Genomic DNA, 14,052 nt, shown 5'->3' with positions numbered 1-14,052 from the left:
TTATTGCACCCCGCTTTACTGCACTTTGCAGATACCACGTTTTTCAAGTTGAGCGTTTTTGGCAACCCTGCAACAAGCAAGTCTATGGTGCCCTTTTTCCAACAACATTTGCTCACTGCTTGTTTGTGTCACATTTTGATACTTCCTGCAATATTTCAAATCTTTTCATTACTATTATATTTGTTATGGTGACCTGCAATCAGTGATTATAATTCGTTAAAAGCTCAAATGATGGTTAGCACTTTTAAGCCATCAGGTATTTTTAAATTAAGGTATATACACTTTATGCTATATTTATATGCATACAAATATACATACTTTAAAAAATATACATACTTTTAATGCTATTGCACACTTAAAGACTACAGTACAGTGGAAACATAACTTTTATGTTATGCACTGGGAAACATAACTTTTATGTTATGCACTGGGAAATCAAAAAATTCATTGACTCGATTTTTTCTGATACTCGCTTTATTGCAAGTAGTCTGGAATAAAACCTGCATATCTCCAAGGTGTGCTGTGCATGCAGAGCTTTTTTAGATACTATATGGCAGCAACTAAAATTCTAAGTATGTATGATTCAATCTTACTCCAGAAAAGAAAACTAGAATATCCCAGGAATCTACTCTGCATTGCACTAGACAATTTACATATCACCGCAATTAATCTGAAGAACAAAGCCATGAGATAGGTATTCATACCCCCACCCCAATTTTACAGGTTGATGAAACTGAGGCTCAGAGAGTACTTTGCTCAGGGTCCTCCAATTGATTGCCTCACTTAAAACCCATGTTTATCTAACTCTGAATTCCAATTCTGACAATGAGGTTTCATTTGAGTACCTACCTTTACCTAACTAATGCAATTTAATGTACTAACAACAAAAAACAATTTACAACATTGGGGTGCCTGAGTGACTCAATGGGTTAAGCACTCAACTTTTGGTTTTGGCTTAGGTCATGATCTCAGGGTCATGAGATTGAGCCCTGAGCCAGGCTTTATGCAGGCTGGAGCCTGAATGGGATTCTCTCCTCCTCTCCCCCTCCCACTCCTGTTCTCGCTCTTTCAAAATAAATAAATAAATAAATCTTTAAAAAAAAGAAACAATATGACACAAGAACTGGTAGTCACAAAAAGATATCTTGTATTCAATTCATCCGTTCAACAGATATATTTTTTTTTAATATTTTATTTATTTATTCATGACAGAGAGAGGGAGGCAGACACAGGCAGAGGGAAAAGCAGGCTCCACACAAAGGAGCCCAAAGTGGCACTCAATCCTGGGACTCTGAGCTGAAGGCAGATGCTCAATCGCTGAGCCACCCAGGTGTCCCAACAGCTATATTTTTTTAAGATTGTATTTACTTATTTGAGAGAGATAGAGAGAGAGAGCACAGGCAGGGGGAGAGGCAGAGGGAGACAGAGAGTGGGAAGCAGCGAATCCTCGCTAAATGGGGAGCCTGATGCAGGGCTTGATCCCAGGATGCTGAGAACATGACTCGAACCAAAATCAGATGCTTAAGCTTAACTGACTGAGCCGCCCAGGTGCCCTACAACAAATATTTATTGTAGACCACTGTATGCCAAGTCCTTGTGCTAAGACCTGGATAAGAAACAGTGAACAAAGACAGGAGCTTGTGTTGCACAAGTTGGTACACCAAGCACACAGACAGTTCCAATGCGGTGTGATTGGAATCAGGATAGGAGAATTGATTTTAATGAAACACCTTTTCTGGTTTCCAGCTCTTCCTCCTTCAGCTTCTGCTGACTCTTAGTGGTTTAGAGAGTCTGCAGTGACCTATCTGGCCCTGCCTGATATATCATAAAACCTTTCAGATCAGCAAATACCTACCCCTATCAGATTTTTTCACCATCTCCGATTTTTCCTCAGTGGTTCTAATAATTTCTAGAATCAATTTCAAAAGAATGAATGTTAATAGAGTTTGCCCAGAGTAACAACTGAAACATTTATCCTCACCACAGATTTTTCTCAATGTCAATACCCCTGATGTCTTTAAGGACAAACTTGACCCTCCCAGAGGAAACAGCATTAAGAGCTTCCTCAACAGCACTCCCTTTTCTTAAATATCTAGGGTAGCACCTGAACTCTAGCTGCCTATTCTGTCTCCCCACTGGAGTATCTCACTGAAGGGAAAGACCAGGTCTTCTTCATATTTGAGATAGTATTTCTATATTCTCAGTACCTAGCAAAGTATATATCCCACCTATACCTGTTGAAACAGAACAGTATTTGCCATCTACATATTTACCACTCTAGTTTTTTTATTAAAGTTTTTAAAAATTAACTATATTATCTAGTGTTCCTTTGATTATGGTTCAAAATTTGTATGTACAACTCCTCAGGCCCAAAAATACCTTGCTAGGAACATGTACAAAATCTACCTCTATGCCTTTACTTTCTACTTCAGGGAAAGAGAGCAACCGAGTAAACCCTGAAAAAATATTTACTGAATGAATAAAAGCATTGGTGATTATAATAGAGTATGGTAAGAGATAAAATGTTAAAAGATATGCTCACCAAGTATTTCCTCCCCACTTCTTAACATGCTTCTACCATTTACGAAGGGCTCCTCAGCCTCTCCCCAGAGCCTATGCCTCATTCCTGAACTATCTATTCCCTCTTCCCATTCTCTCTTGAACCTACTCTGATCAGCAATGAAACTGGTCTTGTCAAAGTCACCAATGACCTCCATGCTGCCCAACCCTATTGTCAAGTATATGACAACCCAGCCCTCCTCTAACTTATTTTATTGACATTAAACAGAGTTGGACACTCCCCTCCAGTATGAAACATTTTCTTCTCTCAGATGCCAGGTCTCCATGATCTCTTAACCTTCCTCCTACCTCAGTGGCTGTCCCTTACCAATCCTTTTCTGGGTCCTTTTTATCTCCCCACCTCTAATTCCTGGAGCGGCTCAAGGCTTGGGCCTCTCATCTTCTCTCTTCTCTATTTACACTTACTTCCCATGTAATCTATCATTCTCATTTTATTTTCTCAAAGATGTATTTATTTATTTTAGAGAAAGAGCACAAGCAGGAGGGCAGAGGGAGAGTGAGAATCTCAAGCCGACTCCATGCTGAGCACAGAGCCTGATGTGAAGCTCAATCTCATGACCCTGAGATCACGACCTGAGCTGAAAACAAGAGTGGGAAGCTTAACCACCTGCACCACCCAGACTTCCCCATTCTCATAACTTTAAATATACTGACATATCCTGATTGGTATCCCCAACCCCATCCACCTTCTTTTTTTTTTTTTTTCTTTTTCCATCCACCTTCTTGAGCTGCAAACCCAACATATGTCAACCTACTTAACATCTCCATGTGGATAACTGCTAAGAAATAGAATCATAATATGATCAAAACATAACTTAGTTTCTCCCCTCAAATCTTCTTTCAAATTACTTCATTTCAGTATATGACAACTCCATTCTTCAAGCTGTGTAGGCTAAAACTCTTGATATGACTGGTAGAGACTGCTAGTTGCCTCATTTTATATTCAGCCACCATTTGGTTGTAGCCATGTGACTTAGTTCTGGCCAAGAAGGTGTAAGCAATGATGTGTGACACTTTCTGATCATGTCCTTAAGGGATAGGAACATGCCCTCCCCTCCCCTTTAGTCCCTAAGTACTGAAATGCACATGTGCAAGTAGGTGCTAGAGCTGCCATATTGGACTACAGCTAGATGCCTCATGCTGAGGATGCTAAGAGCACAAAACAAAATGAGTCTGGCTCCCCAGTAATCGTGAAATTACTAAACCAGCTCTCAACCACCTACTCAGATTTTTACTTGAAAGATAAATAAGCTTCTACCTTGTTTAAGCCATTATTATTTTGGATCTCTAGCAGCTGAACCAACATCTTAACTAATGCACAGAATTTGGAATCTGGAAGTAATCAACTTAAATAGACTATAATTATGTGGCAATGGCTTGGGGATCAGCATGGGCACAGATATTGCAGGACGGAAGGTTGATAATCCTTGTTAGGCCACAACAAAATATTTGGTAAAACCCATGATATATCTTTGAAAATTGCCTGCATGTCAACATGGCCTACAATTCTAGGGGAACTGGTCAAACAATTCAGAAGTTGGGTGCTTACTGGCTTCTTGCCACTTTCTAAGCAAGAAGTCCCACCAGAAGGAGACAGATTCAAGCTACAACCCGGCGATTTGCATGCAGAGGTAAAAAGGAATATACATCTGCCTAAGGCACATCCACAGCCCACAGCCTACAGCCTAAATCTATTCAGTGTCAGGGGCTAAATAGGGTTGAAAAGCCAACTCCTTCAGTATCCAGCAGGAAAGAAGCTGGAGAAACTGCTCATCCTCAGGAAGAGGATATTCTCCAATGACCTATCCCCAGAGAAAAACAGATCCTGAAAAACTACCACGGAGGGCAAAGGACAAGGGAGTTCCTCCAAAAGAACAGACCAAGGGCTGCGAAATGGGCAGTGAGGAACTCTTATCACTGTCAAGGCAGGAAGTCCTCACGACGTGGCCTGAGAGGAGCTAAATAATGGCTATGGATCAGTGAGGAGTCTTTACTTTTCCATCCTTCCTTTTCCCCAACTGGAGTTCTATTTCCATTATGGTAACCTACTCAATCACAGTATATTGGCGGGGGTGGGGTAGGGAGTGGGGAGTGGGGAGTGGGGAGTGGGGGTGGGGGGAGAGACACCGGTAAACACTGCATATTTCAATCTAAAGGTTCCTGGACTGTTTATTAATCAGTCAGAGATTCTGGGCTCTGAAGTTGACTATGGGCTGTCTCCTTTGAAGAGGTGCAGAGTGTGTTCTAGATTTGGGAAGAAGGGTCTGGAAAGAAAGGCCTAGACTGTCCTCCCCTTCTAACATAAGAGAACTTTTAGGTGAACGTATGGCTGCCCAGTAGAACTTGTACTTCTCAGCTTCTCAGCAAGGAGCTGTGGCCATGTGCCTTAGATTCTGCCTATACTCCTCATTAGCCAGTAGGAGGTGAGCTGAAGAACGCAGCCTCCAAGTTGCGCCACTGAAGAGAAGGAGTAGGACTTCTCCTTCCCCTCTCCTCTCTTTCCTCCTGCTAGAATGCAGACATGCATGGGCCAAAAGATGGAAGCCATATGTTAGGGGAGTTGGTACAATGAGACAGAAGGCACCTGGGCCCCTCATGAACACAGAGCTGCCTCAGCAGCCCCAGCCTCCTATTTTAAGAGAAATAAATCTTGATCTGGCATAAGCAGCTGCGAATGCAGATCTCTTACAATGTCCAGTGATATCCCGACACACACAGCCATTCTCAATTTCACACTTTCACATGCCATGTCCACCCCATCACCCGGTACTAGGGGCTCAACCCACGAGATAGCTGACCAGTCACTATCTGACCGTTTGCTGCTTATACTAACCCTGTCCTAGGACTCCTCTGATGGCTCCTTTCTGCTTTCACTCTTTCCTCTTGTCTATGAACTTCACAGCAAATAATTCTTTTATTTTATTTTTTTAAAGATTTTATTTATTAATTCATGAGAGACACACAGAGAGAGGCAGAGACACAGGCAGAGGGAGAAGCAGGCTCCATGCAGGGAGCCCGACGTGGGACTTGATGCAGGGACTCCAGGACCAGGCCCCAGGCTGAAGGCGGCGTTAAACCACAGAGCCACCTGGGCTGCCCCATATAATTCTTTTAAAACATAAATTCAGAATGGGGCACCTGCCTGACTCAGTCGGTGGAGCATGTGACTCTTGATCTTGGGGTCGTGAGATCGAGCCCTACGTTGGGCATAGGGATTAGTTTTTTTTTTTTAATGTAAATAAAGTAAAAAAACATAAATCAGAATCAAAGACCTACGAAAGCAGGGTTTCTGCCTGTACTTTTCATTGGTTTATTCTCATGATCTACAACAATACCGGGCATATGTTTCACCAAATTTAGGACATCATTGATAATAAGCTGCACTATTATTTTTTGCTCCACCAAGGAAAAAATATTGCCCATTAGACCATAACAAAATGGCTTAACAACAGACCAAGAAAGAGTTGTAAGCAGTTACACCAGCCTCCCATTGCTTTGAGATTTCTTTCTGAAGAACATGGAGTGTTGGTGACCTATTAGCTGCATTGCCTAGGTAGGAAAGACAATCTTTCTAACTGTATGTTCAATTTCATAATGTGGCACAGCTTCATCAACTTACAGACTGTGGCCTTTCTAAAGCTCCCTAATGTACTTTGTCAGTGCTTTGCAATAAAATACAGAATCATAGTCATTCCTCCAACAGCAAACATTTTCTTTACTAATATCATACTGCCACCCTACTGTTGTTGCCATTCCTCTCTGCATAAAGTAACATTTGCTTTTAATTACTGCTGACCAAAGTGTGTTTTTGAAAGGCATTTAAAATGGCAACTAAATTTAACACCCATAGTGCTCAACTGAGGGGCAATAATATAAACAGGTAGAACCAAGTTTGCACATAAACAGGAAATGACAACTGTGTCATACCTGCCTCCTGACCAGTAGTGATTACATCATTATAACAAGCATCTCAATTTCAAAGATGTTAATGTGAAGGGAAAAAAAAGGGTGGGGAAGGCATCTCACAAATGAATGAATCCCAAGAATTCACATTTTTGCTGAAGGAATGACTGACTTCTGCTACTGTGCCCTTCTCAGCAGCTCCAACCACAATGTGCCTTCTTGAGGTCCCAGAGGCAGAACAAGGATGGGCCCCAGTTTCCTGCTGTTCCTTGTACCTGGGCATACTCTTCCCCTCAGATGGCTCCCTGTAATCCCTAAAATTTCTATTCAAAAGTCACCTCTGGGGCGCCTGAGTGGCTCAGTCAGTTAAGCATCCAATTCTTGATTTCGGCTCAGGTCAGGATCTTGGAGTTCTTGAATTGGGCTCAGTCCTTAGCGTGGTGTCTGCTTGGAATTCTTTCTCCCATGTCCCTCCCCTGCTCCTGTTTATTTGCTCTCTCTCAAATAAATAAAAATCTTTAAAAAAAAAAAAAAGCCACCTCCTAAAGCCACACTTCATGTCCCCACTAATCTCCATCCCTTTTGCCTATTTGGTTTTTCTTGGTAGTCTTATTACCATATGACATTCTAACGGTACATGCTTGTTTATTATGTTTCCTCCCACTGGAATGAAGCTCCATGCAAGCAGGGCTCCTGTGATGTCTGACATGAAGCAAGTAAACAGTAAATACAGTTCAATAAGCTGTTTATGGGAAGATACCCTCACCTAGACATACTCTAAGCACCTTTTTTAAGATTTTTATTTAATTAATTAGTTTATTTATTTAGATGTTATTCATTCATTCATTCATTCATTCATTCATGAGAGACACAGAAAGAGAGGCAGAGACATAGGCAGAGGGAGAAGCAAACTCCCTGTGGGAAGCCTGATGCAGGACTCGATCCCAGGACCCCAGGATCACGACCTGAGCCAAAGGCAGATGTTCAACCACTGAGCCACCCAGGTGCCCTATACTTTAAGCACCTTGTGAACAAATGCACTCTGCACCAAGCAAAGGCCTGGAGACCCAAGGGCTTCTCATCTTCTTTCTGTCATCTTCCCTTACAAGAATAGAGGGCTATTTGACGAGCTCCATTCTTAGCGATAACTGGGGCTTCCATTTCCCTTCTCAAAAAGAGCAGCTAAAATGCTATAAACATCATAAACTTGCTCAAATTATTTGTTTTCAGGTAGTTTAGGAAAGGGAATAGGAACTCTTGAATCACGGGGTGCCCGGGTGGCTCAGTTAAGCATCTGCCTTCGATTCAGGTCATGATCTGAGGGTCCTGGGATCAAGCCCCACATCAGGGTTCCCTGCTCATCAGGGAGTCTGCTTCTCCCTCTCCCTCATTTGTGCGCTCTCTTTTTTAAAAAAGACTTCATTTATTTATTTGAGAGAGAGTGAGCATGAGGGAGATGAAGGGCAGAGGGAGAAGCAGACTCCCTGCTGAGCAGGAAACCCAACGTGGGGCTTGATCCCAGGACTCTGGCATCATGACCTGAACTGAAGGCAGATGCTCAACCAACTGAGCCACCCAGGTACCCCTGTGCTCTCTTCTCTTTTATACTCTCTCTCATATACTCTTTCTCTCCCAAATGAATAAATAAAATCTTCTAAAAAAAAAAACAAAAAAACTCTGAAATCAAACTCTGAATTAAAACCCAGGTCTGCCACTTCCTAGTTGTGTATCCTTTAACAAGTTACTTAATTTCAACCAGCCTCAACTTTCTTATCTGTAAAATGAGGTCTTGCTGAGCAAGTTAAGTGCTTAGCACATACTAAGTGTTCAATAAATGTTAGCTGATATGATAATCATTCTCTATCTCTTGGCTAAGATGAACAAAAGGGGTAGAGAAGGACCCTGGGAGGCTACATCCTACTTTCCTACCAGGCTTGAGGAAAAATCCCGGCTATCAAGTGAGTGGTAGCAATTACCTACTGGGGAAAAAGTGAGCCTAGTTTCTGAGGCCTGTTACAAAGAAAGAAAAGGTCAAAGAGATGGAGAGGTCAGAGTGGAAATGCCAGAGGTGGGGGGGGGGGGTCCTCTATGTTGGCTCATCTTTCAATGGTCCAAAAATATGCTTGTTCCTGGTCTAGAATTCCTTATCCTCCCCCAATCCATCCTTCTCTCAAGCTAGAAACCAAGGAATCATCTTTTTCTCTCCTTTCTCACCCCTGCCTCCTTTACATCAAATCTGATCATTAGAAGTGGGTTAACTTAGATCCTCAGTATTTTTGGTGTCTGCCCTCCTCCATCCCCACTGCCAATGCCTTCCTTCAACTCCACTATCGCTACTAGAGAGAAGCACAAGCTTCCTAATCTGTCTCCGGCCTGCAGCCACTTCTTCCAACCTACTTTTCTACCCTTGCCAGTCATCCTTCTAACCCCTTCACATTCCTCAAAGGCCTTACTTAGAGTCTTACTGACAAAGGCTTACTTAGAGCCTTACTGACAAAGTTCAAACTCCTAAGTACTCCTGAAACCCTCCAAGATCTGAGGCCTGCTTACCTGCATCCACTCCCCCAGCAAAATCCTGCCTTTGGTCCACTACTTCTTGCTCTTTCCTGGGCTTCCCAGTCTCAGAGCCAGTTCCAAGAGCCCGTCACCTGGCAACTACTGCTCAGCATTCAGCATCATTTTTTCTTGAAAGTCTTCACTACACCACTACCCCACCAGGGGTCCCTTCTCATTTTTCTTAATGTCTTGTGGATCCCTCCAGAACAGCACTTAGTACTCTGCATTCTAACTATTGGACTCCTACCTATCTCTACCTCGACCCCCAGCCCCCAGTTAAATTACAATTTCTTTAAGAAAAAGGACTGTCTTTTCTCCTAATCTACCTAACACTTCACTGGGGATCACAGCATCTTTAAAAAAAAAAAAAAAAAATGTCTAGGGATGCCTGAGTGGCCTGGTGGCTGAGGTCAGCCTTCAGCTCCAGGCATGATCCTGGGATCCGGGATCAAGTCCCACATCGGGCTCCCTGCGAGGGGCCTCTTTCTCCCTCTGCCTGTGTGTGTGTCTCTCTCTCTCTCTCTCAAATAAATAAATAAATAAATAAATAAATAAATCTTTAAAAAAAATGTCTGTTGAGTGAACAATTTTGGAGGGGCCTGATGAAGAGTTAGTACCAAAAAGACCATAAACTCTGTCATACCATGAATGCATTATGAAAAACAACACTTGTACAAAAAAACTATGTAGATCAAGCATGTTAGTAGGATATGTATATGGAAGCTGCAGTGAATTTACTGTCAGTTGTTAAGCAATAAAATAGAGTAGAAAGTTTTTCTAGATCAGGCACCTTGGGTTTGAATTCTATCTCTGCTACTTCTAAGCCAGATCACTATAGACAAGTCAGTTAACCTAAATCTCAGCTGCCTCATGTATAAAACAAGGAAAATTTAAGGACCTGCTTGATTGCACTGCTGTATTTAATGAGACAATGGTTATAAAGTGCCTGGCACTGAGCAGGCTTTTAAGGCTGTTAACATATATCGGTCCCTTTCCACTTAAAGAACATTGTTAAAAAGTACAAGGTCATATTTTCTGCATTTGGGAAAAAAGACTTACCACTCTTCTAAAACCTTGACCACACCCTAACTATCCTAGCCAGCCATCTTGAAGATGAACTAGGTCATAAAGAAGACTAAGCCAAAAAAAAAAAAAAAGAAAGAAAAGAGGAAAAATCAAATCATTTCAATGCAATTTCATCACCACACTTGATAAAGTTTAAAATACCGGTCCTGCCCAACTGATAGCATCATTTTGGTATATGAAGAACATATGAGTAGGCTACATTACATGAATGTAATGTACATAATGAAGCCTTGGAACGCAGGTTCCTGAAGAAAATGAACTTAGTCATGGACCTGCTCCATAGAGCCATGAACTCACTGTAACGTGCTACATAAATAAAAAACACAAGAAACGTAAAGAACTACTCTACTTACGACAAGAGAAGACAACTAAGAACTTCAGGTGATCTATGAGAGGGACCCATAATGTAAAATCTTCTGAAGCTCTAATATACCAATCTCTATTTCGTAGGGACTGTATTCTCAGAAGTTTTCATTTTGTTAAAAAAGATTTTATTTATTCATGAAAGACACAGAGAGAGAGAGAGAGGCAGAGACATAGGCAGAGGGAGAGGCAGGCTCCCCGCCAGGAGCCTGATGCAGGACTTGATCCCAGGACTCCTGGATCACGACCTGAGCCAAAGGCAGATGCTCAACCACTGAGCCACCCAGACATCCCCGTTTTGTTCAAATATAAAACTCTGCCTTACCTAATTGCCTAATTCAGACTGAAAGATTACTCTTACCTGTTTTCAACCTGAGATGTAGGTTTGAATTTTCAGCCATATAAACGTCTTATTTTCTAACCAAATATCACCTACCATACCTGTGACACAGCTTCCACCAAGTGAGTAACAATACAAAGGCAAAAGCTCCGGAAACGTCTTTGTTGAGAACTGCGAACTTAATCCCAGAATTAAGGAAACGGATTAAAAAACAATAATACACTTAATGTGTTCTAGGTACTGCAGAGAGTGAATTACCAGTTATTGGACTGTTCCTCTTCGTTCAGGCCACATAATTGTCAAACAGAATCTTATGGTGATCTAATATTAGTGAATTTAATTTTTCACATTTATTTCAATATTCTGTTGACCTTGAAAAATGTTTTCCTGATCTCTTCCACAATGATTACATTTGTTCCTATACAGTCACAAAAAAGTTACAACATCCTCAAAGATTGGTTAATGTGAAGTGCCACAGTGTAGATTAGGCAGTATCTTTAACTGGTCCCTGTGCTTTATTGGTTTGACAACAATTTCTTGGTGAAATCTCAAGTATGTAGAAACCTCTAAACCAGGAGTGACTTAGAGAATGTTAAGAAAAAAAGTAACTTCTGGAGGCAAAGGACTACTAAAAAACATAAACTCTTTGCCTTAATTTACCCATTAGAATTAATATTAAAGAGAGGGAGGGCAGATTTTTAAAAATTACCTAAAACAAAGTGCCTTTAAGGAGACCTCTTGGAAGTTCCTACTTGAATCAAAGAAACCGTTTAATATTCTTCTAATTTTAGTTAAATTACAGTCCTGATGTATTTGAGAAAACGAAATAACACAGTATGAGCAATCCTGACTTTCCAAACAGCCAAGCATCACGACCCACAAAATTGTTTCCTTCTCTACCTGACATCTGAACTCACCACTTGCAAGCCCCATTCCTGGAGAATTGTAGTCCCTAAGTAAATATATTGACTCCTCTCACTAAAACCTAAGTATGTAAGTTTTGTAGTTGAGCCAATCTAATGGATGACTACTTTCACAATACTGTAGGGAAGTTTTATATGAACTAGCGAGAAAGAAATTAGGAGGTAGAGTGCAGAGAGGGAGACCAGCAGGGGTCCTGAAAGGGAGGCTCCTAATTTGTAAAAAGGAAGGCAAAAGTGAGTAGAATCACAGAAAATTCCTTGTACCCTAATTGCCATTGTTTTTATGGCAACCTTATTAAATAATCCTTAAACTATCAAGAAAGAGATCTGTAAAACTCCTTTCAGAAATGATACCAGGGGGAGTTTACAAAGTCATTTGCTTCCATTTGTTTCCTGTTCAGTGTCTGCTACAGCAAAAGACAAGTTTCAAAGGGCCAAAACCAGAAAAAGGCAGAATGAAAGAGAGGTATGCCCGGGGTCATTAGTATCTGTTAAATTACAGAATTTAACTCGAATTCACTAAGCTTTTGAGAAGATATATATTTTAAATATCACAGAATCCGTCTGTAGGCCACCCCCGACACAAACGTATGTTTAACCAACATGTACAATGCAATAGCCACACATACTTGGGATTTCAAATGCTCCCTTTAAAAACACACACCTATACATTCTAATTCCACCCCAAATTATTCTTTAAATCTCTGCAGTAAGGCGCGCGTGCACGCGCGCGCACACACACACACCTAACTTGATGTAAATCTATCTAGCCCTTCTTGCCCTAAACACCATGAGGAAAAGAATGAACGCCTCAATATGTTCTCTTTTTCAGACCCTGAAAGACTTGAAAAGCAGCAAATGGAGCTCAGAACGAAGCCAGATGGCAAGGTAGTACAGGAGAAGACAACTGAAGACCCTCTCCGAGACTCGTTTTATTCCCGGAAAATGTCATCTCCATTGCTTCCCCAAGCCCAAAGGCCAGGCACCACTGGCGCAATACCATCCCTGTCCAAAGCGCCAAAGAGTTGCCAACTAATCTCCCAAGGTGTCCCCCCAACCTCCTCACCTCATCAGCGCTCAGCTCCTCCATCGCTTTCCTCTTAATGGTGAAAGGCGTAAGGGAGAGATCTTCTGTTCTTGAGACCAGGGCGGGAGGAGAGTGGAAGGTGTCTACCGGGCTGTCTGGTCCCCCGAATGGGGGAGGTTTCAGAATTGCATAGTCAGAGGTTAAAAAATAAGAACACGAGAGGCACTGAACCGCCTTGGCGTCGGTCACTTCAATCGCCCCAGAGACTCCTACAGCTGCTCGTGCCCCGAGCAGCCTCCTTTGGCCGCCACTGCTGCTGCTACAGGGTTATCTTAAGGCGCCACTATTGCCCTCTGCTTCCCAGGTTACCCAGACCAGGGACTCGGGTCTCCAGCTCGTCTCGTGCCCTGAGCCTGCTGTGTCTTCGTGGTGGTGGCACGGCAGGTGAGCTTCCTCCAGCAGATCCTGCTCTCCTTCCCACCCTTTGCCCCAGGCGGGAACTGTGCGACTGCAGAGTGGATGCCCCGAGGTAAGGCGACCCCAGAGCCGCCGAGGCAGAGCCTAGCACTGAAGAGGGAAGCCCCTCCCCTCCCAAAGCAGGCCGGCCACGCCCCGCCTCCACGCCGGAGCTCGGGCAGGGGGGGAGGGGGAGGACGGGACTCTCGATGCTCTGGATGGAAGAGTAAATCCTCCTACCCCTCCACCCCTACTCTTACCCCCTCGCCCCACCAAGTATTATTCATCAAAACAACAGGGCGGCCATCTTTGAAAGGGATCACGTGACCCCGCCAGAGAGGCGGGGCTCCTGGCCCCAGGACGAGGCAGCCAATGGGCCGCGGGCGTCGCGCCGCCGATTTCCTCTCGCCTGCGTCTCCTCCCGCCCCCGCCCCCGCCTCACCCCCTCCCCCGCAGCCGCGCCGTGCGGGGGAGGGGCGAGCGGGGCTGCGGGAGGGAGGGCGGGCGGCCGACGGCGCGCGGGGGGCGGGGCAGCGCGGTGCCATGGCGACGGCTCGGGGGCGGCGGGCGCGGCGGGCCGGGCCAGGTAGGCTCGGGGGAGCGCGGGGCGGGCGGGAAGCTGGGCGAGGAGGGGCCGCTGGCCTGCGCTGCGACCCCGCGGCGCCTCCCGTGTTCCCAGGCGCTGGCTGTTTAGCGGCTCCACCATGCAGACGGAGTAAAGGAAGGGGGAGAAGACGTCTTCTCTCCGGGCCCCGCGTTCTCTAACGCGTTGACCGCTCACGTCCTGAAAACCCTTTGGACCCTCTTCCACCCCCGCG

General features: G+C 43.8%; 1 protein-coding gene across 3 annotated transcripts in view; it reads right to left on the bottom strand.

The window, feature by feature from the left end:
* The window catches only part of UBE4B (ubiquitination factor E4B), a 124,290-nt gene extending 110,610 nt beyond the window's left edge, over positions 1 to 13,680 (bottom strand). Inside the window, exon 1 of one of the 3 annotated variants that reach the window (XM_026005051.2) lies at positions 12,818 to 13,680. In XM_026005051.2, coding sequence (XP_025860836.2) covers positions 12,818 to 12,841 — 24 coding nt within the window. In that variant the 5' untranslated portion in view covers positions 12,842 to 13,680. The remainder of the gene's footprint in view (positions 1 to 12,817) is intronic. The other 2 variants (XM_072731259.1, XM_072731260.1) reach the window with 2 other exon arrangements.
* Between the last annotated feature and the right edge of the window lie 372 nt (positions 13,681 to 14,052).

The sequence above is a fragment of the Vulpes vulpes genome, chromosome 12, assembly GCF_048418805.1.
Source record: "Vulpes vulpes isolate BD-2025 chromosome 12, VulVul3, whole genome shotgun sequence".
NCBI classification, from domain to species: Eukaryota; Metazoa; Chordata; class Mammalia; order Carnivora; family Canidae; genus Vulpes; species Vulpes vulpes.
Note: the sequence above shows the minus strand (reverse complement) of the source record. Positions and strands in the feature narration are given on the sequence as shown.